The sequence below is a fragment of the Vipera berus genome (assembly GCF_964194415.1).
Source record: "Vipera berus genome assembly, chromosome: 1".
NCBI lineage: Eukaryota > Metazoa > Chordata > Lepidosauria > Squamata > Viperidae > Vipera > Vipera berus.
In genome coordinates, this window is record NC_138202.1 from 25,109,012 (window position 1) to 25,128,873 (window position 19,862).

The 19,862-nt window shown below is 38.8% G+C and overlaps 1 protein-coding gene across 1 annotated transcript; it reads right to left on the minus strand.

The window, feature by feature from the left end:
• Positions 1–1,476: 1,476 nt before the first annotated feature.
• On the minus strand, positions 1,477–17,959 carry CNIH1 (cornichon family member 1). The gene is made up of 5 exons (XM_081313789.1): positions 17,731–17,959; positions 11,054–11,122; positions 5,495–5,607; positions 3,715–3,858; positions 1,477–2,307 (listed from the first exon to the last, which is right to left on the minus strand). Exons 1-5 carry the CDS (start codon positions 17,809–17,811, stop codon positions 2,280–2,282), a joined length of 435 nt encoding a protein of 144 aa, XP_081169915.1. The 5' UTR covers positions 17,812–17,959; the 3' UTR covers positions 1,477–2,279.
• Positions 17,960–19,862: the final 1,903 nt, after the last annotated feature.

A 19,862-nucleotide genomic window follows, 5' to 3' on the forward strand; every position in this document is an offset into this window, starting at 1 on the left:
CATTCTGTGGCTATGAGTGCTGAGAATACAAATGTAATTTACATTTAGGATGTAAATGATGGCTGTCAGGCAGGAAAGAATTTTTTATGCTTTCCAGAATAGGACTCCTTTTTTCAAGATGTTCCTGCTCACCGCTAATTGTATTACTAATAAACGGCAGGTTTCATATACAACAAAAAATGAAAGACAAAGCCATCTAGCAAGAAAATATACTTTAAAAGGGGCAGAGAAAATGGAATAGTAATAGAATTTATCTATTACAAATGGCCTTTTTTATAGAGTAAGCTCTGGAAAGTATAAATTTTCCCCATCTGCAAAGGGGATCTGCCATTTTTACAACTTCATATTTAGTAAACTGACAAACTGATGTATAGGACAAACACATTCATTGCTTAAAAAAATATTAAGCAGATTTTTTTGGTGGAGAGATGAAATAGGCAAGAGGCCTTATCGAGCACACGGCTCATTCTGCATTCTGCAATATAAGTTCCAATACCACGGGTCATAATATACATGACAATCCATTATTTTTATTCTTAAAATGCTATAGGTCTCCCAAATAGGCAGCACAATAGTGCAGCTAGCATTCAAATTCATGTAAAAATTCAGTACTATTATAAAAGAGAAAATATCAAAAAAATACTTTTCCATGTGAACATATCAGTGAGGATATCTCCCATATTTAAAGGAGCGATGTGGATAATTTCAGAGGTTTTCCACAGCAACTTGCATATCTAAAAACTGCTGCATCATATGAACGTATTTTTGACATCAAGCATTAGCATAAATACTCTGAAGTTGAAGATAGTGACAGCAAGAAATGTGCACATCTCTCACAACAGAATCTGGACACATTTGTGTTCCTTATCATTTTGGCAAACTCAACTCATTTTAAAGAAGTCAGCTTCACAACTTTTCAAAAAGGTCAGAAATGATTTTCATAGACTTTCTAATTAAAGTTCTCCATATTCACTACTACTTCATCTATTTTTATGGACCTAAATGAAATAAAGGTCTCTTATTTGCTCCTAAAAGAGATCTTGTAATCTAGTAGCTCCCCTGTTCCCAAACTGTGAAGGGAAGTTCCATCATAAATAGATTAAAAAGCTTTTCACAGGGTGAATAAAATTCAGTCTAGTTTAATATTTTTCTCCAGAGATTATCCATTTTCCAAAGTGCTTTAAATTGGAAAGTACATGATCTAGAAATCTTTCAGAATGAAAACTTAAATAACTTTTCCAAAGACCATGCTTTTGCTTACAAATAGTTCTTTTAGGACCACAGCAAAGTTTACCAATATAAAACTCCCAGAAATCACCAGGTGTTAAAACAATCCACTGGAGAATTGTAGCCATGCTTGCTCAACTTATGTCTGAAATATTAATATTTAAATCTCTCTTGGAGATTTTTATTGTGCAGCATAGCAAACAATTTTGCCAAATCTTATGGCATGTATAACTCAAAATATATGCCATGCACTTTCAAAACGATTTTTTATTAAATTGGTTTCAGATATATGGCAGTTTGAGACAATTGCAGAGATTTTTTTAAAATATGAAATAAAAACAAAAATACTTTTCCTGATATCCATCTAGTCTGGAAAACCAAAGCAAGGAATAGTCAGCTCAATATTTCATGTTAATAATGAGCTCTACTTTTCCTAACATCCATTTAGCCTGGGAAATTAAAGCTCAGTGTTTCATATTAATAGGAAAATGGTGATCCATGCATATTACTGGAGAACATCCTAATAGTAAAAATAGAACTACAACTCTTCCTGCAGCTGTATTTATGTATTCATCTACGTGACACAGAGATTAAGAGTTTTAGAAATGTTGACTACAATTGACAGGGGGATGAAAGTCCATTATCCAAATAAGCCACTATAAAGTCCGGTAAACAAAAGGGGGGGGGGAAATCCTCTCTTATGCTAAGGACAGTATTTTTCATATTTTACTGAAGGTACAACTGATCCTTATGGAGGGCAGGAATAAAACTGTCCAAAAGCCAGAGGCAGTTGCGTTACATTAATTTATATGTAATTCGTGTAATTCTTTAAATATCCCAATTGAAAAAGTCTGTCCATCAGATATTAAAGACTAGATGCTTTTGGACGGAAGAAAACAATAGAAGAGGAAGGCCTTTTCCTTGTACTATTACTATGATCACCAGATTCCATAGCTAAATCTTTATAGCAGTTTCTTCTTCAAAGATAATCCTTTGCTTTATGGCTTTTCTGCATGCACTTTGCTGGAATCAAGTCTGCTGTACGTCATTCTTTAGGAGCTCACCAAAACATAAATCATGCTGTTGGAAAGAGAAGAATAAGAATAAAATATATTTCTGTTAAATGTTTGTTCTGTTTCATTGGAGAAGGAAAACTAGTAACCAACCTTTAAGCTTCACCATTTGGCTCACTAGGCTTATGGCCAGACATTTCTACTGGTGTACCCCTCCTACCACAGAAACCTAAAGCCAACAGTATGTACAACAGTATGATAATAATTGCAGTGCAGCAATTAAGAACTTCTGCCAAGAAAAGGTGACATGTTTTTCCCTCTCCCAAGCTGATACATTGAAAATAGTATTGACAGTTCCCAATTTATGCTCGTGGCCCACATTGGCACTCCAGTGATTCACCAAAGTTAATTACTAGTTCCCACCATATCATAAATGGTTTATTTGCAGGATTTATTCTTAATAATATAGAAATCAACCAAGCAAGTATCTTTTATATTAAAGAGGGTGCACATCTCCAGAATACATTAACACAATTATTCATTTAATTCTCTTGTTGACGCTTAATGTTATTCTGATATCAAATCCCAACCTATTATAAAACATTCTAATTATCTTAATATTTTAAATTACTCTGCAATTTTATTTTCATTTCTGAAAGTCAAAGCATGTTTTGTCTAAAGTATCTTCCTCCATAAAGCAATTTAGTAAGCAACTTCTGAACAAATGTTTTGTTCTCTAAAAGTCAGTGGTGAGGCTCTTGTTCCAGGATTAGGAATTCCAAAAGAATCAGGAATTCTATATCTCCGTTACTGCTGAATCAACAATGTGACACACAGTGAGTCAGTATGGTATTATATTTTAAGGTACTGGATTAGAACCAGCTAGTCAGATCCATTCTCAATCTATGTTACAGGATTTCTGCTGTGGGGGGAAATGGGAGGAAACAACTAGGTGTGCCACCTTAAGCTGCTGAATTAAGAGCAGGGGTATAAATCAATATGCTGCTGGGCATTCATCAAGGTCCCTTCCCACATTCATTGTGTCTGTGCTTATTTAGGGAAGCCACCATGCAACAAAACGAAGCTAGTCTCAAACTTAGTATGTATTTATAACTAGATCTCTGATGCTCACGGAACACAGAGCTTTCTTAGAAAATAATGTAGGTGAATACAACTGATTATATAATGTATATTATGGTATGCAAATGATTCTTGTCTAGCCTCACCATGGGAACCATTTTATAGAATGTCATAACACAGTCTTATAAAACATTAAATATGCCCAGGGATCAAACAGATTAGGACTCCCCTGCATCAAGAAAATGAATATTAAGTGCCTGAGCATTTATAGCATTTTTAAAAGTCACTGCTGAAATTCAACAAAAGCATCTTTATATTTTTATTTAGCTTTCTTAAACTATATGTTCAACTACTTATCAGAAAGACATTATTTTATTAAAAACAGATGACTTACCCATATAGGTAGTAAAAAAAGGATAGAAGATAGAACGCTAGTTTGCACCACCCTTCCTTCTGACAATATGCTAAAATATCCGCATTCATAATGGTTGTGGGATCATAGAGTCCTGGTCCACTCATTACAGGCCTACTCATATACCTGAAAAGGTGAATTGGTATTTTGAAAAGCCACAGGAAAAATGAGTTTACTTGTCAAGAAACTACACCTATTATCACACTTATAGTGCTTTCCATCCTGTCATTTATTCCACATACTCCAAATTCCTTGATTTAGCATTAATGGGAAAAAAATTGATTCCTTCAAGTCATTGTTGACTCTTGGTGACAACCTGGACAAGTTCCTGCACTTTTCTTGGCAAGATTTCAGAAATGGCTTGCCATTGCCTGCTTTCTAGGCTGAACTGGCCCAAGGTCACCTATCTGGTTTCATGCCTAAGGTGGGACTAGAACTCATAGTTTCTCTGTTTATACCCTGGAGCCTAAACCACTACACCAAACTAGCTCTCAATGAAATATACACAATTAAAATGGAAACTCTCTGTTCAGTTTATCTCTGCCAACATTCAGTTTCTGACATCAAACTGTATTGGGCAAAAGGCCAACCTCAAACAAGTTTCAAGAAACATGTGAAATCTGAAATCTAAGTGAATCATCTTTTACGATCATCCTATGGTCTCTGCAGTTAAAAATGTGAAAGTGGCAATTTCTAGTACCGTATTTTCCAGCGTATAAGACGACTGGGCGTGACGACCCCCTACATTTCCTGTTAAATTATAGGGTCTGGGCTATACTCGCTGTATAAGACTAGCCCTCTTCCAACGCACACCAAATAAAAATTAAAAAACATCAGATTTGATTTTAAAATGGTAATTTTAATTCAAATGCTTATGACATGCAGGTACTTAGTAGGAAAACTGTCACTTATAAACATAAGGCTGTTTGTCATCAAACATGTAAACATAAAACAGTGCAAGTGGATTAAACTTTTCCTAATTCAGTCTAAAGCTTTCCCTGTGCAGACCAAATGGGAGATCCGCTCCAGGTTTTCCAGCCAGCCCGCCCAGTTCCTGAGTCAAATGTGTCCTTAGAGCTAAGCAGCTGCTCTGGCTGCTGCATTCCCCACCTGCATTTCAAGTTGGGATAGACTGCAGCTGCTCTTCAACTTTAGAAGGAAAGACGCCCAGACCGCAGCCTGTAAAAAAATCACAGACTGCAGCTTCTTCTCCAATTGGTCCCTCTTTCCCTGCGCAGACCAAATGGGAGATCCACTCCAGGTTTTCCAGCCAGCCCTGTCCCTAAAGTTTCAGCACCCAGCGTATAAGATGACCCCTGACTTTTGAGAAGATTTTCATGGGTTAAAAAGTTGTTTTATATGCCAGAAAATACGGTAGTAGAGATAGTATCTTATAATATATGGCAGAAGGGTAATATCTCTCTGAATGTGCTGACCTGATTCTTCTTTTTTATGTTGCTGAATGGAAGCGTAAACATTAGGTTTTGTATCAGTTTCTTTGGGAGTAAAAGCAGAAAGCAGCTGTATTAAGTATGAGCAATGATAACAAGATCACTACTGATCTCTGATGATGATATAGCAGAAGAATGCAGCACACTGTTATCTTTCTCTTGCTTCCCTTGGGATCTTCCAAAAGTAAGGAATGGGGAGAGAATTTAAGGGACAGGAAAATCCCTGCAGAACAATTCATACAGAATGCAATACATGAAAAACAAAAATGAAAGCCACAAGTAAAGTTTTACCAAACTATGTTCAAAATTACCTCCAAATGTGGTAAGCCAGTAATGGCATATTAAGACTCAGTGTAAGCCATTCTGTTGCACACAAAAACATGACACAGAAGAATGCATGGATGAGATACTCTGGAAGTACAAGCTGCAAAAGAAGACAGATAGTTAGATCACCCTCTTTTCAACTTTTGTACACTTAAAATAAGAACATCATTATTTATAGGAACAAGAAGGGAGGGAAGTAAAAGAAGACCATTAGATAAGCCAGAGGAGAAAATGTCAATCTATTGTGTTATAATAACTGACTTATGTTAGAGGAACTGAATAAAACTTAATAATCTCTTACAGAATTTGTGGTATATTAAAATAATAGCACTATCACATATCTTCCAATTTCCAAGTTTTATCCTGGAGATGTTAGATTTACATAATTTCTATCAGTCTCCATATTACATTACAGATGACATTTAGATATCTTTGAAAGCTGCTTATGTATCTCTAATTAATTGCAAGTAGCGCCTCAGCTGCCTAGAAGAAAAAGTTTCCATAATGTTACTGTGCTATCTCACCATTAAAATATGTGCAAGTCTGAATTACACACTTTTTAAAGAAAGATTATTACCCTCTTAGAATACGTAGATATATCTGACATTTTAAAACAGTATAAATTTCATTATTGAGAACAGGGCGGCTAGTTTTTAGTCTGGCCTGTCAGAAAATGCTGAAAGCAATCCTCATCTTTTTATGGGAGAAATAAAGACAAGAAGGTAGAGGGAGGAACACAAAAAGAGAGAAAGTGGGACAAACAGACCTCACACTCATACAACTGGGAAAAGGTCAATAAAGAGAGCTGTTTGGTCTAGTGGTTAAGACACCAGGCTAGAAAGTGGGAGACTGTGAGTTCTAGTCCCACCTTAGCCACAAAACCCAGCTGTGTGACCTTGGGCTAGTCATGTTATCTCAGCCCAACTCACTTCATTGGGTTGTTGTGGAGAAAACAGGAAGAGGAAAGTGTGTTGGATATGTTCACCACCTTGAGTTATTTGTAAACATAATAAAGGTGGTATATAAATGCTATTACTTTGCTATCACGATGCTATCATATTATTTATTTATTTATTTATTTATTAATGGGACTTATATCCCGCCCTATCTCCCGAAGGACTCAGGGCAGCTAACAACAATAACATATAACAGAAATTAAGATAAAATTAAAATTAAAGTCATCTGTGCAATAAATTAAAATTAAAAATTAAAAATAAATTAAAAATTGTAAACATAATTAAAATGCCTGTCAGTCCAGGTCAGCCAGGTGGAAAAGGAGTGTTTTGAGGCCGCAGCGAAAGGACCGGAGATCTTGGGTCATCCGAAGCTCAGGGGGGAGCTGATTCCATAGGACTGGCGCTCCCACAGAGAAGGCCCTTCCCCTGGGGTTCGCCAGCAGACATTGTCTAGCCGACGGTACCCTGAGGAGGCCTTCTCTGTGTGAGCGTACTGGGCGATGGGAATTTGTTCCCGGTAGCAGATGGTCCTGCAAGTATCCCGGGCCTAAGCCATGTATATAAAATCATAAGAGCACACCTAGAATACTGCAACCAATTTTGGTCTCCGCACTATAAAAACGATGTTGAGACTCTAGAAAAAGTGCAGAGAAGAGCAACAAAGATGATTAGGGGACGGGAAGCTAAAACATATGAAGAACGGTTACAGGAACTGGGCATGGCTAGCCTAGTGAAGAGGACCAGGGAAGACATGGTAGTGGTGTTCCAATATTTGAGGGGCTGGCACAGAGAGGAAGGTGTCAACCTATTTTCCAAAGCACCTGAAGGCCAGACAAGGAATAACGGATGGAAACTGATCAAGGACATTCAACCTGGAATAAGGAAAAATTTCCTGACAGTGAGAACAATCAACAAATGGAACAGACTGCCTTCAGATGTTGTTGGTGCTTCAGGACTGGAGGCTTTCAAGAAGAGACTGGACTGCCACCTGTCAGAAATGGTGTAGGGACTCCTGCTTGGGCAAGTGGTTGGACTAGATGACCTACAAGGTCCCTTCCAACTCTGAAATTCTAAATTCTAAATTCTATTCTATATTAAAAAATTATAAAGATAAAACAATATAAAGGAAAGGGGAAGAGAAGAGAGAAAAAGGCTTTCAGGTTTTATTCAAACCTCTGTAGGAAATGAAATACTCCATTCATCTGAATGGGAAGAATAAATTTTATGCTGCTCGTCTCTATTTTTAGCTTTCACTCACTCTTCAAGTAGTGCTCTGTCTGTTGCATACAGAAGTTATAGAGCACTGTGCACCTTAATATATGTACATACACAAAGGCAATGGAAAATTTAGGCCCCAAACTGTTGCACAAATCACTATATATGGATAAAATCAGCAGCAATTCAGTGTGAAGACAGGAGCCAATACGGTAGGGGGAAAAATCTGTATCTATATTCAATTTTTCCTGGATTTTATGTTCTGAAGAAAATTTATTTCCACTTTGTATTTTTTGATATATTCATCTATCGGTATTTTTTTCAATAAACCTAATATAGCAAATTTTGTTATAGACAGCTATACTGAATAAAACTGTGCAGCTATTCATTTTAACAAAAGCCACTGATGATCTGATGTGCCTTATTTTATCTGAATTTGCAGAAGCAAATGAATCTAGTGTAAAAGAAACACAGACTTTAATCAATACATTCAAGTTACACTTCTGCTGAACTAGGTTACACTATGCCTATAGAGACCAAACCTTCCATGGAACCACAAGTCCCCACCTCCTCTAATACTGTATTTTTTGGAATCCCTTATTTTTTTAAAAAAAAAAATCAAACAGGACATTGGCGTTCTATAAAGGAAAGCACCAACCCTCTAATACCTTGATTTTCAAGGTTACAGAGAGCCTACTCTGCTAAGACATTCTTAGAAAACAGAAACAGCCAGGCTAGTGCTTTGTGTGAAAAACATTTCCAACTGCCCAGAAACAAAAAAAAAAGGAAAGCAGAAGAACAGAGAACATCTGGGTGGAGAGAGAGTGGCAAGGAATAACCTCGTTAGTCTGCCTTCTGATAAGGGATGTTCTGTTATTAGCCATTCCATGAATATGTAAACCAAATCTATGCCAGATGTGTATTTGAGACCTCCAGGGCATGTAAAGGTAAAATAAAAATCATAAAGTCATTTATTTAAACAATAAATAATTTAGCAATTCAATCATAAGGTATCAAAAACTACATTGTAACACTAAGATTCCTGCTAACTTGCTGGAAATTATTTATTTTTATTATTACTTTTCCCTGCATATATTCTTAAGATGCTACATTCCCACATAGATTCATTTATGGCACACAGTTACAATATTTCAAAAGCTCTCAGCAAATTTCTCTCTATATTAAACAAAAAAGCCCAGAGAAGCATAACATGCATATGGTAATATATTTTTCTTAAAAGTCTGATAAGGGGATGCATAGATGTATTGAAAGTCTGTCTCGCTCACACAACAAATGAGTGATGAACTGAGTAGGGTAAACTGTTCCATGCACAGCTTCTATCTATGTTACTTCTTCCTTCATTAGAAGACATATTTTAGCAGTCACTCTACCTCGCAATACTTTTTTTCATTCACTGGATTGCATTTAGCACTAATGCCAGTTCCTGTGGCTCAATTTCAGCAGAACTTCTGGAATATCTGATATAATTTCTAGAGAAATGCTATTTAGTCAATCCACGTCAAAAATATATGAAAAGAAATAGTCTTTTCCAAGCCTTTCAAGTATTCTGTAATTTGTTAGTTTGTCAACAAGCAAAAGAAACATTTTAAAGTAAATGTGGGAATAAGACATATGAAGCTGGAAAATGCTGGTCTGGACTAAAATGCTCTAAGAACTAAAGAATTACTGGTGTAAATATGAACAGAGAATGGTAGCTATTTTCTAAACAGGTAAAAATGCAGATTAGAGTAACTTCTTACCAATTATACAGACAGTGCAGAATTTGGCTCTGCCTTCTAAAAAGCCCAGGGACTGCAGAGTATTCAACACTACAATAAAATCTTCAAATCAGTTTTGATTCCTGGTGATTTCATAGATATGGGCATGCAATTGTCTTGGCAACAGTACAGAAATGGTTGCCACTCACTTTTGGAATGCTCTGCCAACTTCCCAGGTTCAGACCATAGCCCTGGTTCCCTCAGAGATCTTTTTAATCAATCCAAATCTATTTTAACTTCCAGGTCCACACAAGGTCAGAGAACTACTGCCACCTATTAGGACTACTTTAAACATTTTGGAAATGGGCACATAACTCACGAACCACAGTTGCACTTGTCACAACATGGAAAAACAGAATTAGTGGTATTAAACGTACCCATGGCAGAAGCTGCAAAAAAGCATCCCTAAGATCAAGGTGGGACGCGGTGGCTCAGTGGGTTAGGACCCTGAGCTTGTCGATCAGAAGATCGGCAGTTTGGTGGGTCAAATCCCAAGTGCCGCCTGTTACTCATCCCAGCTTCTGCCAACCTAGCAGTTCGAAAGCACGTAAAAATGCAAGTAGAAAAATAGGGACCACTACGGTGGGAAGGTAACAGCGTTCCGTGCGCCTTTGGCGTCTAGTCATGCCGGCCACATGACCACGGAGACGTCCTTGGACAAACGCTGGCTCTTTGGCTTTGAAACGAAGATGAGCACCGGCCCCTAGAGTTGGAAACGACTAGCACGCATGTGCAGGGGAACCTTTACCTTTTAAGATCAAGGTGGGCAATAAGGGAAAGGTACTATTTTTATTATTACACTACAGACACTATTCCCGAGCTATCTCCGTGCAAATAATCCACTGTAAATCAAGAAGCCAGAATATTCCTTCTCCCTAATTCTAAGAATTCCCTTAAATGTGTATCAGCTCTAATCAAGATTCTAACTTAACCATCATTCATGAATTAAATTTGCAAATTCTGATTAAGGAAAAAATATGGCATTTCTTCCATTTAAATAAACATGAAGTTATTGAATTGTTGATGTCATGTCCTGTCAGTAACTGATTTCTTGTAGAAGAATTTAAGCATGTAACAGTTTTCCCCCTCGCTTATTAAGCAAGTGCAAAATTCAGAGAATTATTTCAATCCTTGAACAGACAAAAGACAAGCAAATGAACAGGCACATGGACCAAAACAAGAGTTAACATAGGTCATAGACATGATCCTAATAAATGGAAAGCAAAGAGACTGTGGGATTAAGACATTAAATTAAAAAGCAGTACACACCTTGAATGCAATTTTGACTCTTTTAATCTTTTTAACCTTTTCAACTGTCTTTGTGCCGAAAACGTAAAAAGCAGATTGAAAGAATGTTAGTGTGACCACTGACAAGTTCACCAGCAGATAAATAAGTCAGAATTTCAAGAATGGGGAGTGAGGGTAAGTATGAAAGAGTATAGGGACACAATTATACCTAGAAATCTTAAATCTATTAGATACTGTAGTATCAAATAAAATGCATGTTAAATGGTATGTATGTTAAATCATCATACATTTACCAAAAAAACAAAACTAACTAGGAATTCATGAAGAAAGTTGTCTCATATAAACTTACAGGATTTAGTGTATTACACTGGTCTATGGGATTCTTGTAGTCAGTCTTCAGCTCATCAAAAGCTATAATCTAAAATAAAATTAAAATGGTTAAGTAACAGTATAAGAACTCTTACTGTTCTAAAGTCCAGCATTTAGAACAGCCCAACTTCTAAATGCAAATTCTGAGGGAATCTCCTATGGAACTGACTCATCCAGTCAGTTCCAAGTAATAATAAATAACTAAGCTCTTCAAAGCACACTTTCAAGAATTCACTCAAACCCCCTACACAGTAGCAGCACCCAAGCCTCCCACTGAGCCTTGAATATTGTATGAATTGGAGTTGGATTCTGATTGAGCAAGTCACAATGAGCAGACTGAGGCTTTATCTCGTCCTATTAACTCTCAGGTGTTTCACCCTGAAGTAGACAGAATTTTGAGTTCTAGTAACCCAAAAACCTGATTATCAAATCCGTGCACCTCCAGAATAATTAAAATTTCTTGGGAGATGATGATGATGATAATGACAGAGGAGGAAGGGACCTTGGAGGTCATCTAGTCCAACCCCCTGCTCAGGCAGGAAACTGAGCAGGGGGTTGGTTAATTGTTCTAACTGTCCACTGGTTAATTGTTCTAACTGTCAGGAAGTTTCTCCTTAGTTCTAGGTTGCTTCTCTCCTTGATTAGTTTCCATCCGTTGCTTCTTGTCCTGCCTTCAGGTGCTTTGGAGAATAGCTTGACTCCCTCTTCTTTGTGGCAACCCCTGAGATATTGGAACACTGCTATCATGTCTCCTCTTGTCCTTCTCTTCATTAAACTAGACATACCCAGTTCCAGCAGCTGTTCCTTATATGTTTTAGCCTCCAGTCCCCTAATCATCTTTGTTGCTCTTCTCTGTACTCTTTCTACAGTCTCAACATCTTTTTTACATTGTGGTGACCAAAACTGGATGCAGTATTCCAAGTGTGACCTTACCAAGGCATTGTAAAATGGTATTAATACTTCACGTGATCTTGATTCTATCCCTCTGTTAATGCAGCCTAGCACTGTGTTGGCTTTTTTAGCAGCTGCAGCACACTGCTGGCTCATATTTAAGTGATTATCCACTAGGACTCCGAGATCCCTCTCACAGTTACTACTATTGAGCAAGGTACCACCTATACTATACCTGTACATTTGGTTTTTCTTGCCTAAATGTAGAAGCTTGCTTTTTTCACCAATGAATTTCATTTTGTTAGATAGCACCCACTGTTCGAGTCTGTCCAGATCCTTCTGTATCTTAAGCCTATCTTCTGGAGTATTGGCTATTCCTGCCAGCTTGGTGTCGTCTGCAAATTTGATGAGTTCCGCATCTGTCCCCTCGTCCAAATCATTGATGAAGATGTTGAAGAGCACTGGGCCCAGAACAGAGCCCTGGGGCACCCCACTACACACTTCCCTCCATGTAGATGCAGTTCCATTGAGGACCACACGCTGAGTACAGCCGGTCAGCCAGCTACGAATCCATCTGTCTAGCCCACATTTTTCTATCTTATCAAGTAGTAGTTTGTGATCTACTTTATCAAATGCCTTACTGAAGTCCAAGTAAATTATATCCACAGCATTCCTCTGGTCCACTAATTTTGTCTCTTGGTCAAAGAATGCAATAAGGTTTGTCTGGCATGATCTGTTTTTGACAAACCCATGTTGGCTTTTAGTAATGACTTTGTTTGCCTCTAGGTATTCAGTGATTTGTTCTTTGATCATCTTTTCCAGAATCTTCCCAGGTATTGAGGTCAGGCTGATAGGTCTGTAGTTTCCTGGATCTATTTTTTCCCTTTTTTGAAGATGGGAACTACATCAGCTCTTTTCCAGTCCTCTGGTAATTCCCCAGTGCTCCAGGATCTTTGAAAAATATAGTTCAGTGGTTCTGAGATCACATCTGCCAGTTCTTTGAGAACCTTGGGGTGTAATCCATCTGCTCCTGGTGATTTGAACTCATCTAGGCTTGACAGGTGCTCACTTACCACTTTCTTGCCTATCTTAACTTGTGTTTCTAGTCTGGTTTTTATGGCACTGTTTTTGATAGGTTGGACTGTTTTTCCCTTTGTGTAAAGACAGATGCAAAAAACAAGTTAAAATAGTTCTGCTTTCTCCCTGTTGCTTGTCACCTTCTTGCCACTTTCCCCCACTAATGGACCAATCATTTCCTTAACTTTTTTATTGTTTTTACATGTTGAAAGGAGCTTTTTATTTTTGATTTTGGTCGCAAGCCTTAGTTCATTTTGAGCCTTAGCTTTCCTCACTTCATCTTTGCAGGCACGGGCTATTTGTTGATATTCTGCCTTAGTTACATAGCCCTCTTTCCACTTTTTATACTTGTCCTTTTTATCTTTCAATTTATCAGAGTTCTTTATGCATCCATGCTGGTTTCTTTTGTTTTTTCTTCTTTGTTGGTATTGTGCTAGACTGGGCTTTTATTATCTCACTTTTCAAAATTTCCCAAGCTTCTTGAGTTGTTTTCCCCTTTAGGATTCTCATCCATAGACTCCTTCCCAAGCTCTAAGTTTATTGAAATTAGCTCTTCTAAAGTCCAAAACTCTAGTTTGACTGTGTTCTATTGCTTGTGCTTCCAGAATGTTGAATTCCAGTATTGCATGATCACTTCTGCCCAAGGTTCCTGTAGCTTCAACACCTTCTATCATTTCATCTCTGTGAGGATTAGATCCAATATGGCTAATCCCCTAGTTCCCTTCTCTACTTTTTGGGAGACAAAGTTGTCTGCTAGGTTTGTCAGGAATCTGCTTGATCTTCCACTTGGTGCACAGTTTGTCTCCCAGTTGATGTCAGAGTAATTAAAGCCCCCCATTACTATTGTGATGTGCTTCCTACATACCTTAGTTAGCTGACTAGCAAAAAGTTCATCTGTTTCCTCTGTTTGGTTGGGCGGCCTATAGTATACACCTATGGCAATGTCATTTTTTCCCCTTTTATATTGATCCAAATACATTCAAGACAGTTTTCATCATTGTTGTGCTCTATTTCTATACAGATGTAGTTATTTCTTATATAGAGAGCTCCACCTCCTCTTTTGTTTGGTCTGTTTCTTTTAAATAATTTAAATCTCTTTAGCTGTGTGTTCCATTTGTGGGTTTTATCCCACGTTTCCGTAATGGCAATAATATTATATTTGCCCTCATTTACCTGAATTTGATGGTGAGTATTGCTATCTTCCCTGAAAAAGGTGGCAATACACCATCTCTTATAAAAGCCATTGTTGGACATAACGGTTCTGAACACCTTTTATCTAACCTCCAACCTTCTCTTTCTCAGGGAAGTTGTTGAGAAAGTGATCAGGTTGCAGTTTCAGAGACCCCCAGATAAAATGGATTATCTGGTTTCTTTCTAGTGTGGTTTCAAGCTGAGACAGCACTGACTGAGCTTGTGGAGGCAGGACAGAGATTGTGTGAACTTGAAACTTGAATCTCTCAATGACTTTTAATATAATTAATCATCATATCCATCTGGGGTGACTACAGGTATTAGGAAACAGTGTTATAGTGGTTCTCTTTTTCTCTCTGGTTGTTTCCACTTGGTGCTGGTGGGCTATTGGGTTTGATAATCTGCCAATATAGAATTTAATACCATCAATACACTGAAGTTACTCGGTTGTATATATTGATCCCAAGCCAACCAAGCAATGTCATCAAAATGATGTCCCAGTGCCTTGATGCTGTGAAGCTGACTTTGTAATAATGCCGCTTGGGGGGGGCGAAAGCCATAATAAGCAGGCATATACATAGAATGAAGACTATTGCTAAATACATTGATTTGTGCTTAGAGTGTAAGCCGCCCTGAGTCTTCTCCAGTGCACATCAGTCTTCTCCAGTGCACATCAGACAGGATTCTCCAAGGGAAGGATGTTTATCTTAGCACATGCATAAAGGGGATTCCCCTTGGTCTCTACCCCTCTCCGTAGAAAAAGTGTTTGTTTTTAAAAATCTAATAGAGAAGCAACATATGGAGGCTAAGAAGAGGAACTAAGAAACGCTGTTCCAGAGACTCTGATTAAAAACTGTCATCTATTAAAATCTGAAAAATCCAAGGAAGCAACCAGGAAATGTTTGCTGCATCCATCAGTTAATCTCTAAAAGTTGCGTTAACAGGTGTGAGCTAGAAATATTGTATCAGACTAGTTTTATTTTGGAATATGTTTTAAACTTTATAGTCTCTGATAGGGCATAGTTTCCCTGTGCAATTTCAGTGATTGTGTATCTGAGTTAACAGACCAATACATCTCATAGTCTGCTTGTATATTTTTTCCTATTGGAGACTCCCTTGAGATGCTCTCTATGATTTTCACAACTCTCTATTTTTATCTCCACTGATTTTTGTGCATTTTATCTAAAATCAGAAAGGAATTTTTCTTTTTTACTTTTTAAATGTTAACTTTATTTAAGCCACTTAGAATCACCTTTGGTGAGATAGATGGCATACAAGTTTGATAAATAAATAAAATAATATTTTTTTATACCTTGTGAGGGTTAATTTTCCTAACCATATGTCTCCTGTTATAGGCTCTTACTATAGATTTCCCCCCCTCCTTACTTGCCAATAAAACACACAAGTTGTCAGATCCCTCTCTCATACATCAAGGTTGTGGAGAGATCAGTAGATAAAGACATCCCCTGAAAAATGTGATGTTATAGCAGTAATTACATAGTAGCTACCCCAAGCCAAGAAGGTAGGGCCACACTATGTAGTCTCAGAGGGCTTGTAGGAGAAAAGGTTTGAGATTTCTGACCTTTCACCTATACACTCAGCTAGAAAGCCTTAATACATGTTCACACAAAAGCACCCAGATACATTCTATCCTGAGACTATTAAGATAGCATGTTAGAATTCTGTACAGCATAATGTACCCACCCATCCCCCTCATAAATAAGTCTGCCCTATCTAATTTCATACGTTCCAAGATTCTCCACTCCTACAATTCTAGTCCCTTTTATTTCACAATAACCTTTAACAGTCCCTGGCCAAAAGCCATGACGTCTCTTACCCCACAAGTTATCACTCTTTTCATATTTTCCTCTTTATTCTATACATCAGTCCAATTCCAGTTCTTCAAACAAATCCTCAAAAAAGGATGTACCAAGCTAAAAAACCCAACCTGAGTTCAATTTCTTGCTTCCTATAAATACCACTGTGAATTGCCAGGAGCCACCAGGAGTGTGCAGAATGGCAGTGAACTACTTCAGTGGGATAGTTCAACCTTGTCATCATTCCACTTTGACAAAGCACTGAGACGGGACTGAGCCAACTCAACTGATCATTTCATTTTTACAAAAGCGGTTGGCATACACACATGGGAATCCCTTTGGCTGGTCAAACAGAATAGAGGTAGCTGCCTATCTGATACTGTGGTTTGTAGGGATGACTGTTGCTCCTCACAGCAAAGCATCTTTTAAAAGCTGTGCACAGCACTCACATGCTTGAACCTTCTGAATATCTCTTGAAGACATCCAAACAGGGCTGATCACTATATAGGTAGTCCTCAACTTACAACAGTTCATTTAGTGACCAAAGTTACAACGGCACTGGAAAAAGTGATTTATGACCGTTTTACACAATTATCATCTTTGCAGCATCCCCACAATCATGTGATCAAAATTCAGATGCCTGCCAACAGGTTCATACTATGATCATTGCAGCATCCCAGGGTCATGTGATCACTTTTTGCAACCTTCTGACAAGCAAAGTCAATGGGGAAGCCAGATTCACTTAACAACCCTGTTACTAACTTATCAACTGCAGTGATTCACTTAACTGTAGCAAGAAAGGTCATAAAATGGGGCAAATTCACTTAACAAATGTCTCACTTAGGAACAGAAATTTTGGGCTCAGTTTAGGTCATTAAGTTGAGGAGCACCTGTATCCTGTATTATGAACTTCCACAAATGTAATTATGGGTTCATGAACTTATTTTTTAGTTTTAACTGTCCAATTTTTAATATTTTCTATATATGGCATCTTTTTGAAGTTTAACCACTTCAAATATCCCACAAACAAAAACATGAACAATAAAGCCAATCTTTAAATACACTTTTAACTTCCCTGAGGTGTTAAAAACACCAAAAAAAAAAGAAATATTTTTCCCTTATTCACTTTCCCCAAGCTCTGTATCTTTCTAACAAGCTTCCTTCCTTTCTCCTTTTGTAACTTGAGCTTCGGGACGCACCAATATCTTTCTGCCCTCTTTCCAGTTTCACAAAAGGATGCAGAGATGACACTACTGTACACGCAATACTTAAATGCGGTCACGCCTTATAATTGCAGAAAACAATGAGGGCGCCCTTTTCACGCCCAGTGGCCCGCGTTCACACGTTCCCCAAACCCTCCTGGCCTCTCCTGCCTGCTCCGGTCTGGCCAGGAGATGCACAGTACAAATTCGGGGGCTCGCAATGCCTTGCCTGACTCTTCTCTGTCGTGGCGCCACAACTGCCAGTTTGCAATGCCCGGCCCTCCAGCATTTGTGGCCACTTCGGGGTTCAACCCTCCAGAAGAATTTAGCGACCCAATTGAGCGGGAGCTTCCTTCGCTTCCCCTCAACCTCGGGCAGCCCCGCCTTGTCCACTGCCTTCAACCCCTTCTTAACCCCTCTCCCTTTAGGTCCACCGCCCCAGGTTTCCAGGGAATACCAGGACGTTCCCCTGCACTCACATGCCATATAGCGAAGAAGATAAGCGCAGCAGTGAGGAGCAGCGCCAACATATAGCAGAAAGCAGCGAACGTGAACGCCATGGCGGCGGCGGCGGCGGCGGCAGCGATTGACACTAAGGAAGGCCGGCCCGACGGCGAGGCGCGCGGAAGTTTCTGGGCCGGATCATTCAGGGTGGCCGCAGAGGCCCCGGAGGGGGGGGGGAGCGACAGACGCTTTCGACGTCACTGCGCAAGCGCACAGAGGAGGGAAGCCGCCCGCCTCCGCCTTTACAGACCTGAGTTGCGCGCCGCGGCATCTACTTCTGGGCGGCGGCGGAACTGCAACGTGACTCCCTCCCGACGGCGAGATGTTTTCTATTCGCATCCCCGGGAAGTGAGTTTCGTGCGTGACATCAATAATACGGAGGTGGCGTCCCAGCGCTCTGTTTCCGCTTCTTTCGAGGAATAGCGACGAGGAGGAGGATGTATCGAAAGGAGAGCATTATTTGCCGGGTGTTCCCCCGGGTGAATGTGGAACTAAATGGACTTTTGCACCGAGGAGAATGTCACGTCTGTACAGATGGGCGTGTACAAGCTGCATATCCCACCGTTAGGAAGCACGGAGTAGAGTAGAAGAATAGAATAGAATAGAATAGAATAGAATAGAATAGAATAGAATAGAATAGAATAGAATAGAATAGAATAGAATAGAATAGAATAGAATAGAATAGAATAGAATAACAAGAGTTGGAAGGGACCTTGAAGGTCTTCTAGTCCAACTCCTGCTTAGACAGGAAACACTATCCATTTCAGACAAATTGTTGTCCAATCTTTTCTTAAAAACTTCCATTGTGGGAAAATTCACAACTTCTAGAGGCAGGTTGTTCCACTGATTAATTGTTCTGTCAGGAAATTTCTCCTTAGTTCTAGACTGCTTCTCTCTTTGATTAGTTTCCATCCTTCGTCTCCTGCCTTCAGGCGCTTTGGAGAATAGCTTGACTCCCTCTTCTTTGTGGCAGCCCATGAGATATTGGAACACTGCTATCATGTCGTCTTTTCATTAAGCTAGATATACCCAATTCCAGCAACCGTTCCTTATATAGTTTAGCGTCCAGTCCCCTAATCATCTTTGTTGCTCTTCTCTGCACTCTTTCTAGAGTCTCAGCATCTTTTTTACATTGTGGTGTCCAAAACTGGGTGCAGTATTCCAAGTGTGGCCTTACCAAGGCGTTATAAATTGGTATTAACACTTCACATGATCTTAATTCTATCCCTGTTAATGCAGCCTAAGCACTGTGTTGGCTTTTTTGGCAGCTGCAGCACACTGCTGGGGCTGGGACTCCGAGATCCCTCTCACAGATACTACTATTGAGTGAGGTACCACCTATATTGTACTTGTGCATTGGTTTTGGTTTTATTTTTGCCTAAATACAGAACCTTACTTTTCTCACTATTCAATTTCATTTTGTTAGTGCTCAATGCTCATGTCTATCAAGATCCTTCTATGTCTCGAGCTTACTAGCTGGCTCCATTACAATTTGGAATCGTTTTTCCAACCCCAGGAAAAGGACTTGTCATGTATTTGCCCAGATTCCTCAATATGTTTTATTAGGAATGAGTTTATACCCTTCCTGGATAGGTGATTACTAAAGGTTGCCCTCTGGGGTTTGATTACATTATAAATGCAGCTCTATTTAAAAAATAAGATTAATTATATCATTGACATTTATGAGCACATCCTTGAAAACGTGTTCTTTTTTCTGAAATTCAGAATTTTTCTGGACAATTCATTTTATTTTTACTTTTCATTGTTACTTTTCCCCAGTTTGATGTTTGGGTGTGAGGTGAACTCCCATATCGCCACATTTTGGGTAGGAAAGGTGAGACCCTTTTGCTGTGAATGATCTCCATTTTTTTTAATTTGGCATTTTTTTACCTAACCAGCAAGTCATAATACTGTAAAGACTGGGGAAAACTTCACTTTGTGTCAATCTGTCTCCTCACTTCCCCCCAACTTATCTCACTTTAAATCCTGTATCATTTAGCTGTTCCACACATCTGATGAAATGAGTTGCAGCTTGTGAATAGTTATATTAATTGGAAAGGGTGATTTGGGGCTATCATAGACTAACAGGGCTCTTCTACAGTTTTGA

What these genes read in the sequence shown, in the direction of transcription:
- CNIH1 (XM_081313789.1), bottom strand. Translation starts at nt 17,811, where the DNA reads ATGGCGTTCACGTTCGCTGCTTTCTGCTATATGTTGGCGCTGCTCCTC. An exon ending in CTGGCTTACCACATTTGGAG is followed by an intron (nt 3,859 to 5,494) that starts GTAATTTTGAAC and finishes TCACCTTTTCAG; the next exon opens with GTATATGAGTAGGCCTGTAA. An exon ending in TTTTTTTACTACCTATATGG is followed by an intron (nt 2,308 to 3,714) that starts GTAAGTCATCTG and finishes TCTTTCCAACAG; the next exon opens with CATGATTTATGTTTTGGTGA.